Raw genomic sequence first — 23,941 nt, forward strand, 5'->3', positions numbered from 1 at the left:
TCAATGGACATGAATAGGAGCAAACTCTGGGAGATTGTGAAGGACAGGGGAGCCTGCATGCTGCAGTCCATGGGGTCACAGTCCACTTAATGACTGAACAGCAACAACAGAAAACATTGTTATACACTAAGAATGAAATACCAGAAAGAGAAATTAGGGAAACAATTTCATTTAGCACTGCATCAAATAGAATAAAATACCAGTATTCTTGCCTGGAGAATCCCATAGGAAGAGGAGCCTGGCGGGCTACAGTCCATACGGTCAAAAAGAGAGATGACTGAAGCAACTTAGCACAGGAGGCGAAAGACCTGTACTCCAAAAACTGTAAGACTGTTGAAAGAAGTTGAACGTGACACAAGCATATGAAAAGATAAACCATGTCCTTGGATTGGAAGAATCAGTATTGTAAAATGTCCACGGTACCCAAGGCAAGCTACAGATTCAATGCAATCCCTATCAAATTACCAATGGCATTTTTCACACAACTGAAACAAATAATTATCAAATTCGTATGGAAACACAAACAACCCTGAATTGTGGAAACAATCTTGAGAAAGAAGAATGTAGTTGTAGGAATTATGTTCCCTGACCTCAGACTGCTACAAAGATACAGTAATCAAAACATCATGGTACCGACACAAAAAGAAACACATAGATCAATGCTACAGGGTAGAAGGCTCAGGAATAAAGCCATGCACTTAAGGTCAATTACTCTATGACAAATGAGGCAAGAATGTACAATGGAGAAAAGACAGTCTCTTCAGTAAGTGGTGCTGGGAAAACTGGACAGCTACACATAAAATAATAAAACCAGAACATTCTCTAACACCATATAGAAAAATAAACTCAAATGGATTAAAGACCTAAATGTATGGCAGGATATTATAAAACCAATAGAGGAAAACATAGGCAGGACAGTCTTTGATATAAATCACAGCAATACTTTTTGAATCTATCCCCTAGAGTAATGGAAACAATAGCAAAAATTAACAAATGTGACTGAATTAAACTTAAAAGTTTTTGCACATGTACATAGAAAACCCTAAAGATAGTATCAGAAAATTACTACAGATAATCAGTGAATTTAACAAAGTTGCAGGATACAAAATCAATACACAGAAATCACTTGCATTTCTATATAGTAACAATGGAAAATCAGAAAGAGCAATTTGGGAATCAATCCTATTCACCATTGCAACAAAAAGAATTAAATATCTAGGAACAAACTTACCTAAGGAGATGAAAGAACTGTACACAGAAAATTATAAGACACAAATGAAATAAATCAAAGATGACATAAACAGATGGAGAGATATTTCATGTTCCTGGGTAGGAAGAATCAATACTATAAAAATGACTATACTACTAATGCAATCTAAAGATTTAATGCAATCCCTATTAAATTATCATGGAGAAGGCAATGGCACCCCACTCCAGTACTCTTGCCTGGAAAATCCCACGGACAGAGGAGCCTGGTAGGCTGCAGTCCGTGGGGTTGCTAAGAGTCGGGCATGATTTTCACAATTTATATGGAAACACACAAAAGACTCCCAAATAGCCAAAGCAGTCTTAAGAAAGAAGAATGAAACTGGAGGAATCAGGCTTCCTGACTTCAGGTTATACTACAAAGCTACAGTCATCAAGACAGTATAGTACTGGCACAGAAATAGAAATGTAGACCAAGGGACCAAAATAGAAAGCCCAGAAGTAAACCCATGCACCTATGGGTACCTTATTTTTGACAAAGGAGGCAAGAATATACAATGGGGCAAAGACAGCCTCTTCAATAAATGGTGCTGGGAAAACTGGACAGCTACATGTAAAAGAATGAAATTAGAACACTTCCTAACACCACACACAAAGATAAACTCAAAACGGATTAAAGACCTAAATGCAAGATCAGAAACCATAAAACTCTTAGAGGAAAACATAGGCAGAACACTCAATGACATAAATCAAGATCCTCTATGGCCCACCTCCTAGAGTAACAGAAATAAAAATGAAAGTAAACAAGCAGGACCTGATTAAACTTAAAAGCTTTTGCAGAGCAAAGGAAACTCTAAGCAAGGTGAAAAGACAACCCTCAGAATGGGAAAAAACAATAGCAAATGAAACAACTGACAAAGGATTAATTTCCAAAATATACAAGCTGCTCATACAAGTCAATACCAGAAAAACAAACAACCCAATCAAAAAGTGGGGAAAAGACCTTAACAGACATTTCTCCAAAGAAGACATACAGATGGCTAACAAACACATGAAAAGATGCTCAACATCACTCATTATTAGAGAAATGCAAATCAAAACTACAATGAGATACCACCTCACACTGGTCAGAATGGCCATCATCAAAAATCTACAAACAATAAATGCTGGAAAGGGTGTGGAGAAAAGGGAATGCTCTTGCAGTGTTGGTGGGAATGTAAATTTATACAGCCACTATGGAAGATAGTATGGAGATTCTTTAAAAAACTAGGAATAAAACCACCATATGGCCCAGCAATCCCACTCCTAGGCATATACCCTGAGGAAACCAAAATTGAAAGAGACACCTGTATCCCATTGTTCATTGCAGCACTATTTACAGTAGCCAGAACATGGAAGCAACCTAGATGTCCATCAACAGATGAATGGATAAAGAAGTTGTGGTATATAAACACAATGGAATATTACTCAGCCATAAAAAGGAGTGCATTTGAGTCAGGTCTAATGAGGTGGATGAACCTAGAACCTATTATACAGAGTGAAGTCAGTCAGAAAGAGAAAGATAAATACCATATTCTAACACATATATAGGAAATCTAGAAAAATGGTACTGAAAAATTTATTTACAGGACAACAATGGAGAAGCAGACATAGAGAATAGACTTATGGACATGGGGAGAGGGGAAGAAAGGGTGAGATGTATGGAAAGAGTAACATGGAAACTTACATCACCATATGTAAAATAGATAGCCAATGGGAATTTTCTGTATGGTTCAGGAAACTCAAACAGGGGCTCTGTATCAACCTGGAGGGGTGGGATGGGAAGGGAGATGGGAGGGAGTTTCAAAAGGGAGGGGATATATGTATACCTATGGCTGATTCATGTTGAGGTTTGACAGAAAATAGCAAAATTCCGCAAAACAATTATCCTTCAATAAAAAATAAATAAATTTTAAAAAAAGTTTTTGCACAGCAAAGGATACCATAAGGAAAACAAAAAGACAACCTATGGACTGGAGAAAATATTTATAAAAAATGGACTGACACAGGGGTTAATTTCCAAAACATGCAAACAGCTCATGCAGCTCAATATCAAAAAACAACAACAAGCAACCCAATCAAAAAGTGGGCTGAAGACCTAAATAGACATTTCTCCAGAGAAGACATACAAATGGCCAACAGGCATATGAAAAGATGCTCTACATTGCTAACTATTAGAGAAATGCAAATCAAGACTATAATGAAGTTTTACCTCACACTTGTCAGAATGGCCATCATCACAAAGTCTACAGATAATAAATGCTGGAAAGGGTGTGTAGAAAAGGGAACAGTTGTTTTGGTGGGAATGTAAATTAGTGCGACCACTATGGAATACAGTATGGAGGTTCCTTAAGCGAAAAATAGAGTTACCATATGATCTAACAATTCCACTGGGGCATATATCCAGAGAAAACTTTAATTTGAAAAGATACATGTACCCCTATGTTCATAGCAGCACTATTTACAATAGCCAAGACATGGAAGTAACCTAAATGTCCATCAACTGAGGAATGAATAAAGAAGATGTGATATAAATATGCATATACATATATACACACATATAGATGCATGTGTATATATTCATACATACACACATGGAATAGAATGGATGTGGTATATATATGTATATACAATGGAATATTAGCCATAAAATAGAATGAAATAATGCCATTTGCATCAACATGGATGGACCTAGAGATTATCATACTAGGAAAAGTAAGTCAGGCAAAGAAGGACAAATACAATATGATATCGCTCATGTGTGGAATCTATTTTAAAAATGATACAAATGAACTTATTTACAAAACAGAAGCAGATATCAAAAACAAACTGATGGTTGCCAAAGGGAAAAGGAAGGAGGGATAAATTAGGAGTTTGGAATGAACAGATAGATACACACTAATATATGTAAAATAAACAACAAGGACCTACTGTATAGCACAGGGAACTATGTTTAATATATTGTGTTAATAGTAAACTATAATGGGAAAGAATTGGAAAAGAATATATATATATATATATATACATGAATCACTTTGCTGTACACCTGAAACTAACACAGCATTGTAAATCATCTCTACTTCAGTTTTTAAAAGTACATTACAGATGGATATTGTTACTTATGTTATTGTTACAAATGGAAGTTGGTAAAGAATATGCCTGCAATGCAGGAGACCCGGTTCGATCCCTGGGTCCAGAAGATCCCATGGAGAAGGATATGGCAACCCACTCTAGTACGTTTGCCTGGGAAATCCCATGGACAGAGAAGCCTGGCAGACCACAGTCTATGGGGTCGCAAGAGTTGGACATGACTGAACAACTGAACCACCACCACCACCACTGTTACTTACTGTTTATTTTTAAACGTGAGAATCATAATTTTCTCTTATAATCTGTTAACAGGTAAAGCTATATCGCCTTATTCTCTGAAATTAATTAAATCAAGTTTGTATTCCTGGGATGAATCTAGTCATGGTATGTTTTGTATTTTCTTTTTATATCCTGAAAGATTCACAGGCCGTGAGCCTGTGGTTGACCTGTGGTTTTTCTTTCTCAAACTGTCGACAGGATTTAGTTATCAAGGTTATTCCCTCCTAAGAAATGAGTTGAGGAGTGCCCTGCCTTTTCTATTTTTTCTAAGATTTTGTATCAAACTGAAAATATGCTTAGAATGCTTAACAAAATTCTGTGGTGAAGCCTAGAGTACTTTTTTTGAAAAGCATTTTGACTACTAGTATATTTCTTTACAATTATTATGAAACAATTCCGGTTGGCTATTCCTTCCTGAGTCATTTTTGGCAAGTTATGTTTTTGTAAAAATGGGTGACCTTTTTCTAAGTTTTCAAATTGATTATATTAAAATGGTCTATAATATCCTGTTTTTCCCTTATTTTTTAAATTTATTTTTCTTTTGAACTTTTGTTGATGTATGGCAAAATCAATACAATATTGTAAAGTAAAAAAAAGTGAATAAATAAAAAAAAGAAAGAAAAAAAATTTTGTATTGGGATATAGCCAATGAACATGTTGTGATGGTTTCAGGTGAACAGTGAAGGGACTCAGCCATTCATATACATGTATCCATCCTCCCCCAAACTCCCCTCCCATTCAGGCTGCCACATAACATTGAACAGAGTTCCATGTGCTATACAATATGTCCTTGTTGGTTATCCATTTTAAATATAGCAGTGTGTACACAACAAACTCCCTAACTATCCCTTCCCCTTGGCAACCATAAGTTCATTTTATGTCTGCGAGTCTCTTTCTGTTTTGTAAGTAAGTTCATTTGTATCGTTACTTTTTACATTCCACATATAAGAGATGTCATACAATATTTTTCCTTCCTTGACTTAAAAGTCTGTCCTACAGATATTTATACAAGAAAATTTCAAGCAATATCCATTCATCCTTCAGTTGAACTTACCCATTGTAGCTTTTGACATATTTCCTTTCCCTGTATCTGTGTATTTTTAATTATTGTGTTGAATCATTTGAGGTATTTGAATATATTATAGTACATTGTCCCTAAATATCATGATCTTCCTCTTGGGGAAAAAAACGGATTGCTACAACATCTTTTTTTTCTTTTTTAATTAATTTATTTTTAAATTGAAAGATAATTACTTTACAGAATTTTGTTTTTTTCTGTCAAACCTTGACATGAATCGGCCATAGGTATACATATGCCCCCTCCCTCTTGAACCTCCCTCTCACTCCCTCCTCACTCCCTTCACTCCCTCCCCATCCCACCCCTCTAGGTTGATACAGAGCCCCTGTTTGAGTTCCCTGAAACATACAGCAAATTCCCATTGGCCGTCTATTTTACATATGGTAATGTAAGCTTCCATATTACTCTCTCCATGCATCTCACCCTCTCCTCCCCTCTCCCCATGTCCATAAGTCTGTTCTCTATGTCTGTTTCTCTACTGCTGCCCTGCAAATAAATTCATTGGTACCATCTTTCTAGATTCCATATATATGCATTAGTGTATATGATATTTATCTTTCTCTTTCTGACTTACTTCTCTCTGTATAATAGGCTCTAGGTTCATCCACCTCATTAGAACTGATTCAAATACATTCCTTTTTATGGCTGAGTAATATCCCATTGTGTATATGTACCATGGCTTCTTTACCCATTCGTCTGCTGATGGACACCTAGGTTGCTTCCATGTCCTAGCTATTGTAAACAGTGCCGCAATGAACATTGGGGTACATGTGTCTTTTTAAATTTTGGTTTCCTTGGGGTATATGCCTAGGAGTGGGATTGCTGGGTCATATGGTAGTTTTATTCACAGTTTTTTAAGGAATCTCCATACCATCTTCCATAGTGGCTGTGTCAATTTACATTCCCACCAACACTGCAAGAGGCTTCCCTTTTCTCCAAACCCTCTCCAGCATTTATTGTTTGTAGACTTTTTGATGATGGCCATTCTGACCAGTGTGAGGTGATATCTCACTGTAGTTTTGATTTGCATTTCTCTTATAATGAGTGATGTTGAGCATCTTTTCATGTGTTTGTTAGCCATCTGTATGTTTTCTTTGGAGAAATGTCTGTTTAGGTCTTTTCCCCACTTTTTGATTGGGTTCTTTGTTTATCTTGTATTGACTTGTATGAGCAGCTTGTGTATTTTGGAAATTAATCCTTTGTCAGTTTTTTCATCTGCTATTATTTTCTCCCATTCCGAAGGTTGTCTTTTCACCTTGCTTAGAGTTTCCTTTGCTGTGCAAAAGCTTTAAGTTTAATTAGGTCCCACTTGTTTACTTCTGTTATTTCCATTCCTCTAGGAGGTGGGTCATAGAGGATCTTGCTTTGATTTATGTCATCAAGTGTTCTGCCTATGTTTTCCTCTAAGAGTTTTATAGTTTCTGACCTTACATTCAGGTCTTTAATCCATTTTGAGTTTATTTTTGTGTATGGTGTTTAGGAGGTGTACTAATTTCATTCTTTTACATAATGATTGCTACAAGATCTTAAGCAGTTTTCAAACTTAGCAAATTTAACTTTGAGGCAATATAATTATCTACTGTAGGCATTCATTCAAAATTCATGTGTCCCAAAATTGTTCTTTGTACCTATTTTTTAAATTCTGCTTCCAATCAAAGAACATGCATTGCATTCAGTTTTCGTGTCTCTTTCATTCAGTTCAGTCGCTCAGTCATGTCCGACTCTTTGCGACCCCATGAATCGCAGCACACCAGGCCTCCCTGTCCATCACCAACACCCGAAGTTCACTCAGACTCACATCCATCAAGTCAGTTATGCCATCCAGCCATCTCATCCTCTGTCGTTCCCTTCTCCTCCTGCCCCCAGTCCCTCCCAGCATCAGAGTCCTTTCCAATGAGTCAACTCTTCGCATGAGGTGGCCAAAGTACTGGAGTCTCAGCTTTAGCATCATTCCTTCCAAAGAAATCCCAGGGCTGATCTCCTTCAGAATGGACTGGTTGGATCTCCTTGCAGCCCAAGGGACTCTCAAGAGTCTTCTCCAACACCACAGTTCAAAACCATCAATTCTTCAGCACTCAGCTTTCTTCACAGTCCAACTCTCACATCCATACATGACCACTGGAAAAACCATAGCCTTGACTAGACGGACCTTTGTTGGCAAAGTAATGCCTCCACTTTCCAGTATGCTATCTAGGTTGGTCATAACTTTTCCTCCAAGGAGTAAGCGTCTTTTAATTTCATGGCTGCAGTCACCATCTGCAGTGATTTTGGAGCCCAAAAAAAAATAAAGTCTGACACTGTTTCCACTGTTTCCCCATCTATTTCCCATGAAGTGATGGGACCAGTTGCCATGATCTTTGTTTTCTGAATGTTGAGTTTTAAGCCAACTTTTTCACTCTCCTCTTTCACCTTCATCAAGAGGCTTTTTAGTTCCTCTTCAGTTTCTGCCATAAGGCTGGTCTCATCTGCATATCTGAGGTTATTGATATTTCTCCTGGCAATCTTGATTCCAGCTTGTGCTTCTTCCAGCCCAGGGTTTCTCATGATGTACTCTGCATATAAGTTAAATAAGCAGGGTGACAATATACAGACTTGACGTACTCCTTTTCCTATTTGGAACCAGTCTGTTGTTCCATGTCCAGTTCTAACTGTTGCTTCCTGACCTGCATACAAATTTCTCAAGAGGCAGGTCAGGTGGTCCGGTATTCCCATCTCTTTCAGGATTTTCCACAGTTTATTGTGATCCACACAGTCAAAGGCTTTGGCATAGACAACAAAGCAGAAATAGATGTTTTTATGGAACTTTCTTGCTTTTTTGATGATCCAGCTGATGTTGGCAATTTGGTCTCTGGTTCCTCTGCCTTTTCTAAAACCAGCTTGAACATCTGGAAGTTCACAGTTCACGTATTGCTGAAGCCTGGCTTGGAGAATTTTCAGCATTACTTTACTAGCATGTGAGATGAGTGCAATTGTGCGGTAGTTTGAGCATTCTTTGGCATTGCCTTTCTTTGGGATTGGAATGAAAACTGAACTTTTCCAGTCCTGTGGCCACTGCTGAGTTTTCCAAATTTGCTGGCATATTGAGTGCAGCACTTTCACAGCATCATCTTTCAGGATTTGAAATCGCTCAACTGGAATTCCATCACCTCCACTAGCTTTGTTTGTAGTGATGCTTTCTTTAATGTCCTTTAAACTAGAACAATTTCCCAGACTTTTTTTGGTCATGTGTGACATGACTTTTCACTGTTTAGTATGATGCTGATGATGGGCTTGTCATATAAGGCCTTTATTATGTTGAAGTTGTTCCTTCTATACCCAATTTGTTCAGTGTTTTTATCCTGAAATGACGTATTTTGTAAAATACTTTTTCTGTATATATTGAAATGATCATATGATTTTTATTTTTTCTTTTTTAATGTGGTATATCACATTTATTGATTTAAACATGTTGAACCACCCTTGCCTCTCAAGGATAGTTCTCACTTGGTCATGGTATATACTTCTTTTCATGTACTGTTGAGTTTGGCCTGCTATTTTGTTGAGAATTTTAGTGACATCAGTGACATTAGTCTATAGTTTTCTTACAGTGTCTTTCTCTGACCTTGGTATCCAATAACACTGGCCTTGTGAAATGAGTTTGGAAGTATTCCATCTTTTTTAGTTTTTTGGAAGTGTTTGAGAAGGACTGGTATTAATTCTTCCTTAAATGATTGTTAGAATTCACAATTGGAACCATCTGGTCTTGGGCTTTCCTGAGAGTTTTTTTGTCTTCACTGATTCAATCTCCTTACTCACAATTGGTCTGTTTACATTTTCTATTTCTACATGATTCAGTCTTGGTAAATTGCATGTTTCTAGGAATTTATCCATTCCTAGACTTCCAATTTGATGGTGTATGTTTGCTCATATTTGTCTCTCACAATCCTTTGTATTTCTGTGGTGTCATTGTAATGTCTCCTATTTCATTTCTGATTTTATTTGTTTGAACTCTTTTTTTTTTTAGTTAATCTAGTAACAAGTTTGTCAATTTTGTTTATCATTTCAAAAAGCCAGCTCTTATTTTCATTGATCTTTTCTATTCATTCTCTGGTCTCCATTTCAATTTTTTTTTCTTCTCTGATCTTTGTTAATTCCTTCTATCTCTAACTTTGCACTTAGATTTTTTTTCTTTTTTCTCTTATTCCACAAGGTTTTTTATTTGATATCTTTCCTGTTTCTTTTTTTTTTTAATTTCATTCATTTATTTATTTTTGGCCAAACTGGGTCTCCGTTGATGTGCAGGCTTTTCTCTAGTTGCGGCAAGTGGGGGCTACTCTCTAGTTGAGGTGTGCGGGCCCCTAATTGCAGTGGCTTCTCTTGTTTGGAGCACAGGCTCTAGGTGCGCAGACTCAGTAGCTGCAGCTCCCGGGCTCTAGCGCGCAGGCTCATAGTTGTAGTGCACAGGCTTAGTTGCTCTGCGGCCTGTGGATCCTCCCAGATCAGGGAGTGAACCTGTGTATCCTGCACGGGCAAGCACATTCTTTTCCACTGAGCCACCAGGGAAGCCCTCTTTCTTGTTTCTTAATGTATTCATTTATCACTATAAACTTCTTTCGTAGAACTGCTTTTGTAGTACATTGTGGTTCCGTTTTCATTTGTTTCGAGATATTTTTAAACATACCGTTTTACTTCTTCTTTGACCCATTAGTTGTTCAGGAGTGTGCTATTTAATATCCAGATATCTGAATTTTCCAGCTTTGTTCCTGTTATTGATTTCTAGTTTCATGCCATTGTAGTCGCAAAAGATACTTGATGTGGTTTCAACCTTCTTAAATTTGCTTAGAGATGTTTCATGAGATATCATATGATCCATCCTGGAAGATGTTCCATTTGAACTTGAGAAGACTGTGTTCTGCGGCTGTGAGATGGAATGTTGTATAAGTCTGCTAAGTCCATCTGGTCTACAGTATGGTTCAAGCCCATTTCCTTTTTCCTTTTGCTGATCTCGTATGGTTAATCTATCCATTGTGAAAGTGGAATACTGAAGTCCCCTACTATTGTTGTGTTGTTACCTATTTAGCCCTTCAGATCTGTTAGTATTTGCTCAATATACTCAGGTGTTCCAATGGTGGGTGGGTATATATTAAGACTCACAATTCTTGTATCATCTCGATGAACTGACACCCTTTATCATTATATAATGACTTTCTTTGCCTCAAATTACCATTTTTGGCTTAAAGCCTATTTGGTCTGATATCGGTATGGCTACTCCTGCTCTCTTTTGTTTCCCACTTTCATGGAATACCTTTCACCATCCCTTCATGTTGAGCATAGGTATGACCTTAAAACTGAAGTGAGTCTCTTGTAGGCAGCAGTGCAGTTGAGCATTTGTTTTGTTTTGTTTTTAATCCATCCATCCACTCTATTCCTTTTGCTGGAGAACTAAATCCAGTTACATTTAGAGTAATTATCGATAGGTAAGTATTTAATAATGCCATCATATTGATTTCTGACTGATTCTTAGTTCCCTAATTCCTTTCTTCCATTTTAGCTGCTTTCCTTTGTAAATTGATTTTCATGGTAAGTTTTGGTTCCCTTCTCTTCATCTTTGTGAATCTAATGTATGCTTTTGCTTTGTGGTTACCATGGAGCTTGCATAAAATATCACACACGTTAAGATTTTTTATATTACCATTTATGTATTTTAAATTGCATACCCATTAACAAATTGTTGATGCTACAGCAAATTTTTATCTTTTAATCTTGATGCTAGAGTTAAGTAGGTACACCCCCATATTACACTGTTAGATTATTCTGGATCTGAATGTATTCGTCCCTCTACCACTGTGTTGTATGTTTTTGTAATATTGAGTGGAAGGAGTAAGTTCCACGCACGTTCTTTTCTGACCCTGAGGTCTGTGACTGTCCCAACCCTCGTGCTCTGTCCACCTGACCTCATGCTATGAGCCCCGGAAGGAAGTCAATGTGAGAATATGGGGGAAGGGCGGACCCAAGTGCTCCCCATTGCTCAGGTCCAGTCACCCCTAACTCCCCACAAGTAACCCAGGTTTCGGGGGGGTCTCCTGTTTCTAAGATGGGCAGCCATGTCCCCAGAGCCACCTTCCCATTTTCACTCATCCACACCCTCAGCAGTTGGCAGACATCACAGAATCACAAGGTAGGATCCAGTGCCTCCTCCAGCGACTCCAACATTTTGAGATGTCCTGTCCTGAGGTTTGGTGAACTGCATCCTCCCCTTCTAAGTTTTGGGAACGTGACAACACCCCTTGAATAAAGGAGATCCAACCCTTGCTTTGGCTCACTCAGTGCCTTACAGAATCTGGACCAGTCTCTACTTCCATTACTCCCTGATTCACATCTTTCTGCCTCAAGGGGCATTATCCCTGACGACTTTTATTCACACACAGAGATGCCCAGGCACCAACTTGGAATGTGCATCATACCCTCTTTTGTGAAATAAAACCATGGTCTTTCAGGAAGGGAGTCAGGCAGAACCTACCCTCACTTCACTCAAATACAAATGTGTCCCTCTGAGTCGCAGGCTGGCACAGCCCTGGGGCCTTGGCTGACAGAAGGAAGTCCTCCCCAAACTTCAGGGCAGGGGGTGGGGGGGGAACTGAACATGGATTTCAGACTTAGTCTTGTGTGCCCTAACAAGTAGTCTGGGAGACTGAGCTGGGACACTCTGGGAAACATCATTTGCAGGAAAATCTATATCATTGGGGCTGGTGGAACAGTATTTGATGGAGACCCTGTAAGAACACAGACTTACCAACCATACTTGTCATAGAGCCTGATGGGCCTGTTTCCACTCAAGGGCAGAGAGACATCCAGGCTGCAGGAGTGTAGGCTGGTCAGCTGGCTAGGGCAGGGAGGCCATGAAAGCTCCAAGGACTGGACCATCCATCTCTAGCTGTCAGGGTGCACTCTGCCCCAGATTGGCACCAGACGCCTCTCCTGACTTCCAGCTCGGCAACTAACCTCAGCTTTTCTCCTGTGCTCCCTGTACCTTCGCTCCTGCTCCCCAGTTCACTGGGTCCAAGATTCATCCTCATGCCCTTTACTGACCCCGAGGAAGGGGAAGCAAAAGTTTTGGTGCCTGAGTCTCGGGGATGAGTGCTAAAGAGGAGAGGGGGAGAGTATGCAGGTTCCTGCTTGCAAGGTGGCACCGGTGGGTGGGATAGGGACTCCACTGAGAGGGTAGGGCCTGGGAAGGGGGAAGATGAGCACACCTGTGCCTGTTACCACCTGCTTAAGTAAACACGCAGGCAAGGTCATCGATGGCAAGCCAGGGGAGGGATCAAGGGTGCTCTGACAGGAAAGCAGAGTGGTCAGGGTAAGCAGGACAGTGAGTGCAGTGAGGGAAGGGTGAAAGACTGGAGCTCTGTAAGGGGGTCACGAGTTCCTTCTGACAGGGAGGCAGAATGGCAGCAATGAATGGAAACTGCTAAACCCCAGAGGAGGGTGTTTAGAGAACTAGAAGAGGGCCTTCAGGGAAAAGGGAGGACGTGCCAATGTGGCCAGACAGAGCCCACACAGAACACAGACTGGGGGCGCTCTGCTGGCCTGATGGCCTGGATGGTAGCAGAGGCTGACCCAGAGTCCCCACCACAGATTCCAGAGGTACTGTTCTGGAAAATGCTCTGAGGTGGAACAGCTCCCCACCAGGCCTCGTCCCACTCCCTTAACCCCTACCCCGCAGAGAGAGGGCAGAACACAGAATATGAGAAGTCCTTTAATCAAAAACTGCTGTGGCAAAACCAATACAATATTGTAAAGTAAAATAAATTAATTTTTTAAAAAAACAACTGCTGTGAGACTGGGGCAGAGAGGGGGCAAAACAAGGGGCAGAGGATGCCCTGGTGGAGGCAGAACAAGAGGCAACAAGCTTGGCCACAGCTCGCCGGTCCCGGAGGTAACAGCTGCTCCTCTTGCAGGAAGATACTGGGCTCAACCTGTGAAACAGCAGTCAGGGAAGAGCCTCAAGCCAGGGCCAGCCCACAGCCCTGCTCAACAGCCGACGTTGTGGGAAGGGGTATGGAATGTGTAACACTCACTTCAAAGGATCCGGAACTTCTCAGCCAGGTACTGCATGGAGGCTGCAACAGGGAGAGGCATAAACAGGTGCTCCAGACAGACGGACACAGAAGCCTGTCCCCCTGTCCCCGTGGGGAACCACCTAGCCCTGCAACCTGAAACCCACGTACCCCCAGCCCTGATGCAAAGAAAGAGCTCTGGGCCTGATCGGGCCCTACTACCGGAATTAAATGTGGAGCCATTTCCTAAAAGGAAACAAAATGTGCCAGCAGCTCTCAAGCTTGGGGCCACGCCCAAACCATTCAAAAATTGTCTCGCAAAATATCCAACAAGAACCTTAGAGGCCACACCAGATCAACAAGGCATCTCTACAAGTCCTATCAGAAGGAACTCTCTAGGACTCGAATGGCTGGCAGAGTGTGCACGCAGTCCACACAGTACGTTGTTACTTGTCCACACGCCCCAGGGGCAGGCTTGCTAGGTTCTCCTCCCCACAGGAATGCTGATCCCTGCGAGGTCCCCTGCACTTGCAGCCCACCCCACCCCAAGGGCCCACCCCGCTTCTGCACTGAGAACCCGCTGCTCTCTGTCCCTGGTTCCTCATACCAAGTTGCTCCTTAAGGTCGTCTATTTCTTTCTGTAGCACCAGACACTAGGCCAGCAGACACAGGAGGAAGAGAAATGGTTAGTATACACCCGCCTCCCCTCTCCTCCTCCTCTCCTCTCCCCTGGGCCCTCCATCCCAAAGCCAGGTGTCCAGACTGGCAAGGGAAAGACTTTCCTCAGTGGAAAGGAGGTGGGCTCCCTCCCTGGGGTGTGGGATGGGGACGGGGGGGAGGGGGCCCACACATATCAGTTGAACTTGGACCCAGATCCCACCATGGGGTTTGGGTGTGCATTTCCAGGAGTCAGAAGAAGCATTACCCGAGGACAGCCCTGCCTTCTGGGTGGCTGCTGCTGCCTTTTCAGTCTTGGGTGATGGTCAGCTGGTTTCTGGTCACCTGACAGGGAAAAGACACACAATCCAGCTTCCCAGGCTCCCAGTGAGGTGGAAAGGGCCAAGCAGGGTCTAACGTGAGGTGAGGCAGTACCACCCTCTGCTAGCATCAAGCCTCCCCTGCTCTGCCTGGCAGGCAGCCCAAACCTTCTCTCTGGGCCTGCCCCTCCTATTCCGCAGGGGCAGCCATTTCACCACGATGGTCTCCAAAGACTGTGGTTCTGGGTTCGAGCTTCCCAGAGCAGCAGCCACAGCCAGCACCTGGGAGAGCAATGTGGGCGAACAGCACTTCACAGAAAAGGCTATTAGCCTGCAGGTCTACGCCCAGAGTAGCTGTTGGGGCACTGCCACCAATCACCCCTGCCAAACAAATCCCACACAGAAGGTGATGGGGCCAGGGTCAGCCCTGTTGACACCCTGTTTCCCATGGGAGAAGTGGCCTGAGAGCAACGCTGAGCCCCCAGAAAAGAGAGAGTGAGTCAGAGACGGAGGTTTCTGCCCTCACCCCTGGTCTCCACCCCCCAAATCAAAACCCAGGACACTCACCTGAGGGGCCAGGCCCTCTGGGCATGACTTCTCCCTTGTTCATGGCCACGGGCTTTGAGTTGCCTGAATCCTGCCCACCTCTGATGCTGAGGTTGGCGGTGCTGGGTTCTCCATGATGCACCCGTGGACAAGATGGCCACGGCCTGTCAGTGGCCAGCTAAAAACAAAGATTTCTCACTGATCTGGAGTAAGGACGTGTGTGTATGTGTGTGTGTGTGTGTGTGTGTGTGTGCGTGTGTGTACCAGTGCATTTATGTGTCTATGTCTGTGTGTGAGAGAGCTCGTATGATTCAAGACTGAGCTGAGGCAGGGAATTGGAAAGAGAATTGAAAGGCTGATCTCTTTAGCACATTTTCTGTCAGTCAGCCCCAGGCCAGCAGGCAGAGCTGAGCAGGGGACAACAGTGTGGCACTGAGAAAGCCCGGGGCCCCTGCAAGGAAGGTTTGGGGAACAGCCAGGAAGTAGGATTCAGGAAAGTGATGCGTCTAAACACCGAAGCTCTGTGAAGCTTTTAAGGGGTCCCCTCAAATCAATTCCCTTCCACGCCAGCCCCAGCCTCATGGAGGAGGCTGGAAACAGGCCAAGGGTGGAGAACCGAGCCCAGCACACCCAAAGTGCTACCTTAACGTTTGTCCCTAGTAAAAGGACCCCAAACTGGCATCCTAATGACCCAGTGACGACCCCTGAGGAATGGAGAGAGGGGAGCACGGGGTGAAGACATCAGTCCTGGGGAGGGTGGGAGGGGAAGAGTGGGGAGAGAGGAGGGGCCTGGCATACTCACTTGGCCCTTTGGGACTGGGTCTCTATTTGGGTCGTTGTCTTCCCCTGACACCGCCGTTGCTGCCACCAACTCCCGGGCCCGCCTAGCCACAGATTTCTTCCCAGCGCCGGTGTGCTTGGACTCTTTGGCTCCCCAAGGGACCAAGGCATACTTCTGGGACCTCCCAAGCAGCGGGATGCCGGAGATTGGGGGGAAGGTGGCCGGATCCAGGGGAGTGGCCGAGATTCCCCGTCCACAGGAAGGGAAGGTTCTCCCCAGGGCAGGTTTGGAGACGCCCCCAAGGGATTTCTTCTCCTGGACCCTCTTCCTCCTAGGACTGGGCCGCGGCAGCCTGCCTGTAGCGGCAGCTGCAGTAGCTGCTGCTGCTGCTACTCCCGGGAAGCTGGGCAGGCTGCCCCCCTTCCCCCAGAGCACGCTCTGTATTTTCTTAGGGGGTGAGATATCCTCCTGCTCTGCATCGCCCTGCTTGCCCTGCCTTTCCACAACCGAAATCAATCCTCGCGGAGCCGAGGACAGGCAAGTGCCTGGCACGTTAGGGAGAGTCTCCCTGCCTTGGACATTCGAGTGTCTGGGTGTGTCCCGGGGATCCTTGGGGCTGTTCAGCTTGGCCTGGCCTCCGTCTTTGGGATAAATGCTCACCCTCATAGGCTGTATCTCACTGCACTCATCAGAGGACTCGGAGTCGGAGAACAGCCTGGCTGGGCTTACTGAGGGGGGCCACTGGCGATCCACAGCCACGTTAGTGCTTCTCTTAGGGTTCCCCCAGGCCCGGCCCGCCCTGGGCCTGCCGACCCAGCGAGGGCCGGCCTCAGCCCGTGCCGCTTCCCCACACCTCTGGGCGGCCGCGCCTCGACTGCCGGGACGCGCCTCGACGTCCCGCAAGGGAGACACGTCGCCGACCCCGTGGCTCTCCAGGGACATGTGTCTGCGGATGCCCAGCAAGTCCAGGTCGGCCAGCTGCCGCAGGATGGCCGCCACTGACTCGTCAGACAGCTGCACGGCGTACCCTGTGTCGTCGGCCGGGGAGCCAGGTCGACCTTCGCAGCCCAACAGCACCGGCCCTCCCGCTTCCAGCACCTCCCGCTCTGACTCGAAGCCCTCAGGGTCTGGGAAGCCATCCCCGCCCTCACCCTCGCCACTTTGCGGTGCCCCGGGCTCGGGGCCGGGGTCGGGGCCGGGTCCCCGCGGGGCTGTGGGGCCGGCCTCAAGGCCGCTGGTCTGCTCCCCGCACTCTGAGCCGAAACCCGGTCCCCAAACAAGCACCTCATCATCTGAGGAGCTCATGTCGCGATCTGGGTGGCCGCCGGACCTGGGGCGGCGACGGTTTATCAACCGGGTCGCGGTGGTGGCGGTGATGGCGGTTGGGGCACCTGAGGCGAGTGGCGTCTGGACGTGCCGTCAAGCACCACAGGCACCGCACGCAAGAGATCGCCGCAAACGACGCGAGGCTTTCAGCGTGCCAGCGCTGCCGCCTCCTCATTGGTCCGGTTCCCGCCAACCAGCACGCGCCTTGTTTGCCCGCCCCCTCGAGGTGTAACCAATGGGGTCGAGGGCCTCCTCTGGTTTGTTGCCAAGCCCAAAAGCCATGCCGGCAGGTGGCGAGTTGGCTGATGAAGGTCATGCTGCGAGTGTATCTCTGTCAAGCCTCTCGTCCCACCTCCTCCTGTCCCACCTCCCCTTTCCGGTTAGAGTCACAGCCCTGAGTTCTGACTGTGTACGAAGTGGGTGGAGCCGGAGGCTGAGGGCGGGGGGTTGGGGTGGGTACTGAGGGTGCTGGGCGCCTAGCACGTGCTGAAAGCATTTGCCAGCCTTCCTTCCACCACAAGTCTTATGACCCAATGGGAGAATGGGCAGAGGAATCCCGCACTCAGTGATGAGTGGTCGGCGTACTTCTCCCTAAGTGGCCAGAGGACAAAGGGATCGTAGTTTTGTTCTGTAACATCTCTGCCTCAACTGCTCCATCAAACGTTCTTGGCAGGCAGATTTGGGGGACAGACTGGGGTTGACCTCACTCCCTCAGCTCTTTCCCCACTCTGAGGCAATTCAAAGAAGAGAGAGTCTCAGTCAGTGTCCAGTTACACCCGCAAAGATGCTCACCCCTGCTGATCCTGCAGATGTAAACTAAAACCACGAATCGGGCTTCACACACTAGGATGACAAGCTTCCAAGTGCTTAACCATTCTGAGAGTGGGAGAGTTTAGGAGCAAACCTCTGTGGTGGTGGTGCAAGAAATCCATTTGGGAGGTAATTTGGCACAATCTATGAAAAGCAACTTACACAGCAGAGACCCCGTGCCCGGCACTCTTCTAAGTGCTGTACGTAAATAGTAATGCTTCCTTGTGACACTCCTAGGACCATAGTACTAATGATTACCAGCCTCTTACAGGTGAGGAAACAGGTACTGAGAGGTTCGGCCACTGGCCCATGGTCATTTGGCCCATGGGAATCAGTGGTAGAATTGAAGCCAAGCGGTCTGACTCCAGAGTCCTTGCTTTGATCCAAAGATCTAAAAAAGCTATTTTTTTCCCCTCTATCAGGAAGTCCACTGCCTGGCACATCTTCTAAAATTGAGGGTTTATTTCTCAGATGTCTGTTTTACTCCACTGGTCTATTTGTTAATATGGCAGTAACACACAGTTTTGATTACTGTAGCTTTGTAATGTTTTGAGATCAAGAAGTCTGAGTTCTCTACTTTTTCTTTGTCCAAATTGCTTTGCCTGTTAAGGATCTCTTTAGATTCTACTTAAATTTTAGGACAAGTTTTTCTATTTCTGTGAAGCATGCTATTGGGATTTTGATAGGGTTTGCTTTGTTTTTTGTTTTTTTTCCACTTGGTATTATCTTTAATTACAAAGACTTTTCCAATCTCATCACATAGAGATCATTTTATCCACTGCTCTGTTTGGCTGCCAATCTCTTATCTCTCTCCTCAGCAATGGTAAGGCGAATACCCTTTCCACGAGGAAGAGAGATCCACGGTTTGTTGCCTTTGCCAATAATGAAAATGTTTGAGAGCCATGTGGCAAAGCTGTTGCCGTTCACATCTTTCACATGAACTACATCAAAAGAACCTAGATGCCTCTCCCGGTTTGAAATCACACCAATTCTTCCCAGGTTAGCACCTCCAGTCACCATGCACAGGTTACCAGTGTCAAATTTGATGAAATCAGTAATCTTGCCAGTCTCCAAGTCAATCTGAATGGTATCATTCACCTTGATCAGGGGATCAGGGTAACGGATGGCACGAGCATCATGGGTTACCAGATGAGGGATTCCTTTTGTCCCCACAAATATCTTTCTTACTTTGCACAATTTATACTTGGCCTCCTGAGGTGTAATACGATGAACAGCAAAGCGACCCTTGGTGTCATAGATCAAACGAAAATTCTGTCCAGTCTTATCAATGCCGATGACATCCATAAAACCAGCAGGGTAGGTTATATCTGTGCGGACTTTGCCATTGATCTTAATAAACGCTGCATGCAAATCTTCTTTACTTCATCTCCAGTTAGGGCATACTTAAGTCTATTCCTTAGGAAAGTGATTAGGGGGAGACACTCCCTTAGCTTGTGGGGGCCGGTAGATGGACGAGGGGCAAACACACCAGTCAGTTTATCCAGCATCCAATGTTTTGGAGCTGCTATGCATTTCAGGGGCTTCTTGGGACCCCGAGCCATGGCTGCGCTAGGCACGAAAAGAGTAGGGTTTGCTTTGGATCTGTAGATCACTCTGGGTAGTGTGTTAGAAGAACAGATCCAGTGGAGTGTGTGTGTGTGTGTGTAAAAGAATTGACTCATTCAATTATAGAAGCTGGTGAGTCCCAAGATCTAGAGGGTGAGTTGGGTAGCTGGAGACCCAGAAGAGCCTGTGGTTTAGCTCTAGTCCAGGTTAGAAGGCCTAAGAACCAAACCAGTAGAGCTGATATTTCAGTTTGGGTCTAAAGGCAGGAAAAGAAGCTGATGTCCCAGGTCCAAAGGCTTTCACGCAGGAGGAATTCTCTTACATGAGGAAAGGTTGCCTTTTTGTTTTATTCAGCCTATCAGCTGATTAGGTAAAGCCCACCCACGTTGTCGGGGGGAAATCTGTTTTACCCAGTTGACTGATTTAAATGTTAATCTCATGAAAAAGCACCCTACAGAAACACCCAGAATAATGTTTGACTAAATATCTAGGCACTCTGTGGACCAGTCAAGCTGACACATAAAATTAAGCACCTCAGATAGTATGGGCTGCTTGACAATATTTAGTATTCCAGTCTGTGCAGACAGATGCCTTTCCATTTATTTGTCTTTTTCAGTTTCTTTCAGCAATGTTTTGTAGTTTGCAGTGTACAAGTTTTTTGACTCCTTGCTTGAGTTTATTCCTCAGTATTTTATCCTTTTTTGCTGCTAATGTCAATGGAATTGTTTTCTTAATTTCCTTTTCAAATTGTTCTTTGTTAGTGTATAGTAATACAACTGAATTTTGCTTTTGGATTTTGTGTCCTACAACTTTGTTGAATTTGTTTATTAGTTCTACCAGTTGTGTGCATGTGTGTGTGTGTGGGCGCATGTAATCTTTTGAGTTTTGCATGTACAAAATCACGCTCTCTTCAGTAGAGCTAATTTTACTTCTTTCTGATTTGGATGCCTTTTATTTCTTTTGCTTTCCTAACAGCTCTGGCTATGACTTCCAGTTGTTGAATACTAACATAATGGTGAGAGCAGGCTTCCTTGCCTTGTTCCTTATCTTAGAAGAAGAGATTTCAGTTTTTCACCACTGAGTATGATGTTGATGTTAGTTGTGGCCTTTATTATGTTGAGGTAATTTCTTTCTACTCCTAGTTCTTTGACTGTTTTTTCTCATGGAGTGATGAATTTTTTATGCATCTATAGAGATGTTCATGTGAATTTTGTCCTTCATTCTGTTAATGTGTTTTATTACATTGATTGATTTTTATATGCAACCAAGGGATAAATCCCTTTTGACCATGGCACATAGTCCTTCTAATGTGCCATTGAATTGTTTTGCTAGTATTTTGTTGAGGATTTTTGCATCTGCATTTGTCTGGGAAAGTGGCCTATAGTGTTCTTTTCTTTTGGTGCCTTTGATATCAGGATAATGCTGGCCTCATAAAATGGGTTTGGAAGTGTTCCCTCTTCTTCAATTTTTTGGAAGCATTTGAGAAAGATTGGTATTAATTCTTTAAATGTTTGGTGGAATTCTCCAGTGAAGCTATCAGTTCCTGATTTTGTGTGTGTGGGGGGAGAGGTTTGTCATTACCAATTCAATCTCATTATTGGTCTATCGGGTTTTCTGTGTCTCCTTGATTCAGTTCTGGTAGACTGTGTGTTTCTAGGAATTTATTCATTTCTTCTAGGTTGTCCAATTTCTTGCCACAATTGTCCATAATATTCTTGTGTAATCCTGTTTGTTATTGTCACATTGATTGTAATATCCCCTCTTTTATTTATGATTTTAGTTATTTTAGTCTTTTTCTCTTAGTTAATCTAGGTAAGTATTTAAAAAAAATTCTTTGTGTATAAAGAAGTTTGCTCACAACAGTGTTGTTTATAAGGGCAAAAAACTCTGACTGCTACTTACATTTTCATCACAAAAGCTACTAATATCTGTTGAAACTTTACTATGTGCTAGGCCCTCTACATGCATTATGTCATTTAATTCTCACAACAGCCATGTGAGGTAGACACTAATCTTATCCTTATTTTATATACAAGGCACAAACATGTGATAACTTGTCCAAAGTCAAACATCTAGTAGGTGGTGGAATCAGGATTTAAACTCTGGTCTTTGGGTTTATATAGATACAAATCTGTGTTATACAACTATTCGAAAAGGAAGCATGTTGCAATAAAAGATATACTGCACTGTTCTAAGCAAGAACTCAAGAAATCTGCAAGTGCCTAAAAACGTTGTATTGAAACATGAATGTCCAGGATGGGTTTCTGGCAACCAGTGGGTGCAATGGCTCTGAAGCTTTTTTTTTTTTTTTCGGTTATGGGCCCTGTGTTAGTCTGTTCGAGTTGCCAAAACCAAATACCACAGGCTGGATGGCTTAAACAAAAGACATTTAGTTTCTCATAGTTCGGGAAACTAGAAGTCCAAGATCAAGGTGCCAGCGAGTTCAACTCCTGGTGTAGGCACTCCTCTTGTATTGCAGTTGGCCACCTTCCCTCTGTTTCCTCACATGACATTTCCTGTGTGTGTGTATGGAGACAGAGAGAGACCGCGCGTGAGAGGTCTGGTAACTCCTCCTCTTATAAGGATGTCAGATCCTTTGGGATTAGGGCCCCACTCTTACACCTCTGTATGTGTTGTGCTTGGTCACTCAGTTGTGTCCGACTCTTGGTGATCCCATGAACTGTGGCACACCAGGCTCCTCTCTCCATGGGAATTCTCCAGGCAAGAATCCTGGAGTGGGTTGCCATGCCCTCCTCCAGGGGAACTTCCCAACACAGGGATGGAACTCAGGTGTGCCACATTGCAGGTGGGTTCGTTACCATCTAGCCACCAGGGAAGCCCAAGAATACTAGATTGGGTAGCGTATCCCTTCTGCAGGGGTACTTCCCGACACGGGAATCAAAACCTATATTGCAGGCAGATTCTTTTCCAGCTCCTCAATTAACCCTAATTACCTCTCTAAAGGCTCCATCTCCAAATTCAGTCACATTGAGGGTTAGGGCTTTAAGATAGGCATTTGAGGGCCACACAATTCAGCCCATAATAGGACTCCTTTGAGAATCTATTGAAAGCTCTACACACCCTCCCAAGAAGACTGTATACATTACCTCCCACAACTCTGCACACAATTTCAGGAAGTTCTTGGAATCCAGGTTGAGAGCCACTGTTCTAGGTCACCTTCCTCTTTTCCCAGATGGAGAAACAAGAGGTTCAGAAAGGGGAAGTGCTTTTCATCAGGTTAGGAGAGAGGTAGGTCTCCTGATTCCTCATCAAGTGCTTGCCCCACCTTACTCTGCCTTATGTTAGGGCTGTTAGGTCAGCAATCCAAGGTGACCCCAAAACACTAGAGATTCTGTGGATGCAGTGAAGGGGAGTGCTTCACCTGGGATGCTCAAGTGAGTGAACAAGGCTCTAGCTATAACTGACAGTAAATGGGACCGATTTCATTGTTTCAAATTAGTCAGGAGGTTGGGAAGAAGCTGCACCAGCTTCAACATACATCCACAAGAGTTCTGAGTGTGAGGCGATGCAGGTGCTTCTGTCCTAATGAACAGCAAAGTGGGGACTGAACAGGTAGAGTTGAACTGTCTGCTGGCGTGGACATGGCACTGTCCCTCTACTCTCAGATTCCTCATTTGTACACCCCTCAGGAGTAGACCTGTTAGATTTCTACATGAGATTATCTAGCTCTAGTATTCTGTAGATCTGTGATTCTGGGGCAGGAACCATGTGGGAAAAATCAGCTGAGGCATTTGGGTCCTAGTTCAGTTCAGTTCAGTCGCTCAGTCGTGTCCGACTCTTTGTGACCCCATGAACTGCACCGCGCCAGGCCTCCCTGTCCATCCCCAACTCCCGGAGCTCACCCAAACTCATGTCCATCAAGTTGGTGACGCCATCCAGCCATCTCATCCTCTGTCGTCCCCTTCTCCTCCTGCCCTCAATCCCTCCGAGCATCAGAGTCTTTTCCAACGAGTCAACTCTTCGCATGAGGTGGCCAAAGTATTGGAGTTTCAGCTTTAGCATCAGTCCTTCCAAAGAACACCCAGGACTGATCTCCTTTAGAATGGTCCTAGAATCATGGGCAAAACAATTTTTTTTTCAAAATGTCTTCTGATGGTGTCCAAGAATTAGCAATAAAGCACATGTAGTTTAAAGAGATGAAAAATCCCGAATAAGCACGAGAAGACCCTTTACACGCTCAGTCATT

General features: G+C 44.0%; 1 protein-coding gene and 1 pseudogene across 1 annotated transcript; both read right to left on the reverse strand.

Moving 5' to 3' along the window:
• Nucleotides 1-13,409: 13,409 nt before the first annotated feature.
• LOC133243179 (uncharacterized protein CXorf49 homolog) lies at nt 13,410-17,514 on the reverse strand. The gene is made up of 6 exons (XM_061409728.1): nt 16,054-17,514; nt 15,273-15,429; nt 14,654-14,730; nt 14,336-14,381; nt 13,750-13,791; nt 13,410-13,647 (listed from the first exon to the last, which is right to left on the reverse strand). The coding sequence occupies exons 1-5, from the start codon at nt 17,335-17,337 to the stop codon at nt 13,751-13,753; spliced, it is 1,605 nt and encodes a 534-aa protein (XP_061265712.1). The 5' UTR covers nt 17,338-17,514; the 3' UTR covers nt 13,410-13,647; nt 13,750.
• A 1,379-nt stretch (nt 17,515-18,893) lies between these two features.
• Nucleotides 18,894-19,737, reverse strand: LOC133243181 (small ribosomal subunit protein eS4, X isoform-like; annotated as a pseudogene).
• Between the last annotated feature and the right edge of the window lie 4,204 nt (nt 19,738-23,941).

This window comes from Bos javanicus, chromosome X (genome assembly GCF_032452875.1).
Source record: "Bos javanicus breed banteng chromosome X, ARS-OSU_banteng_1.0, whole genome shotgun sequence".
Lineage (NCBI taxonomy): Eukaryota > Metazoa > Chordata > Mammalia > Artiodactyla > Bovidae > Bos > Bos javanicus.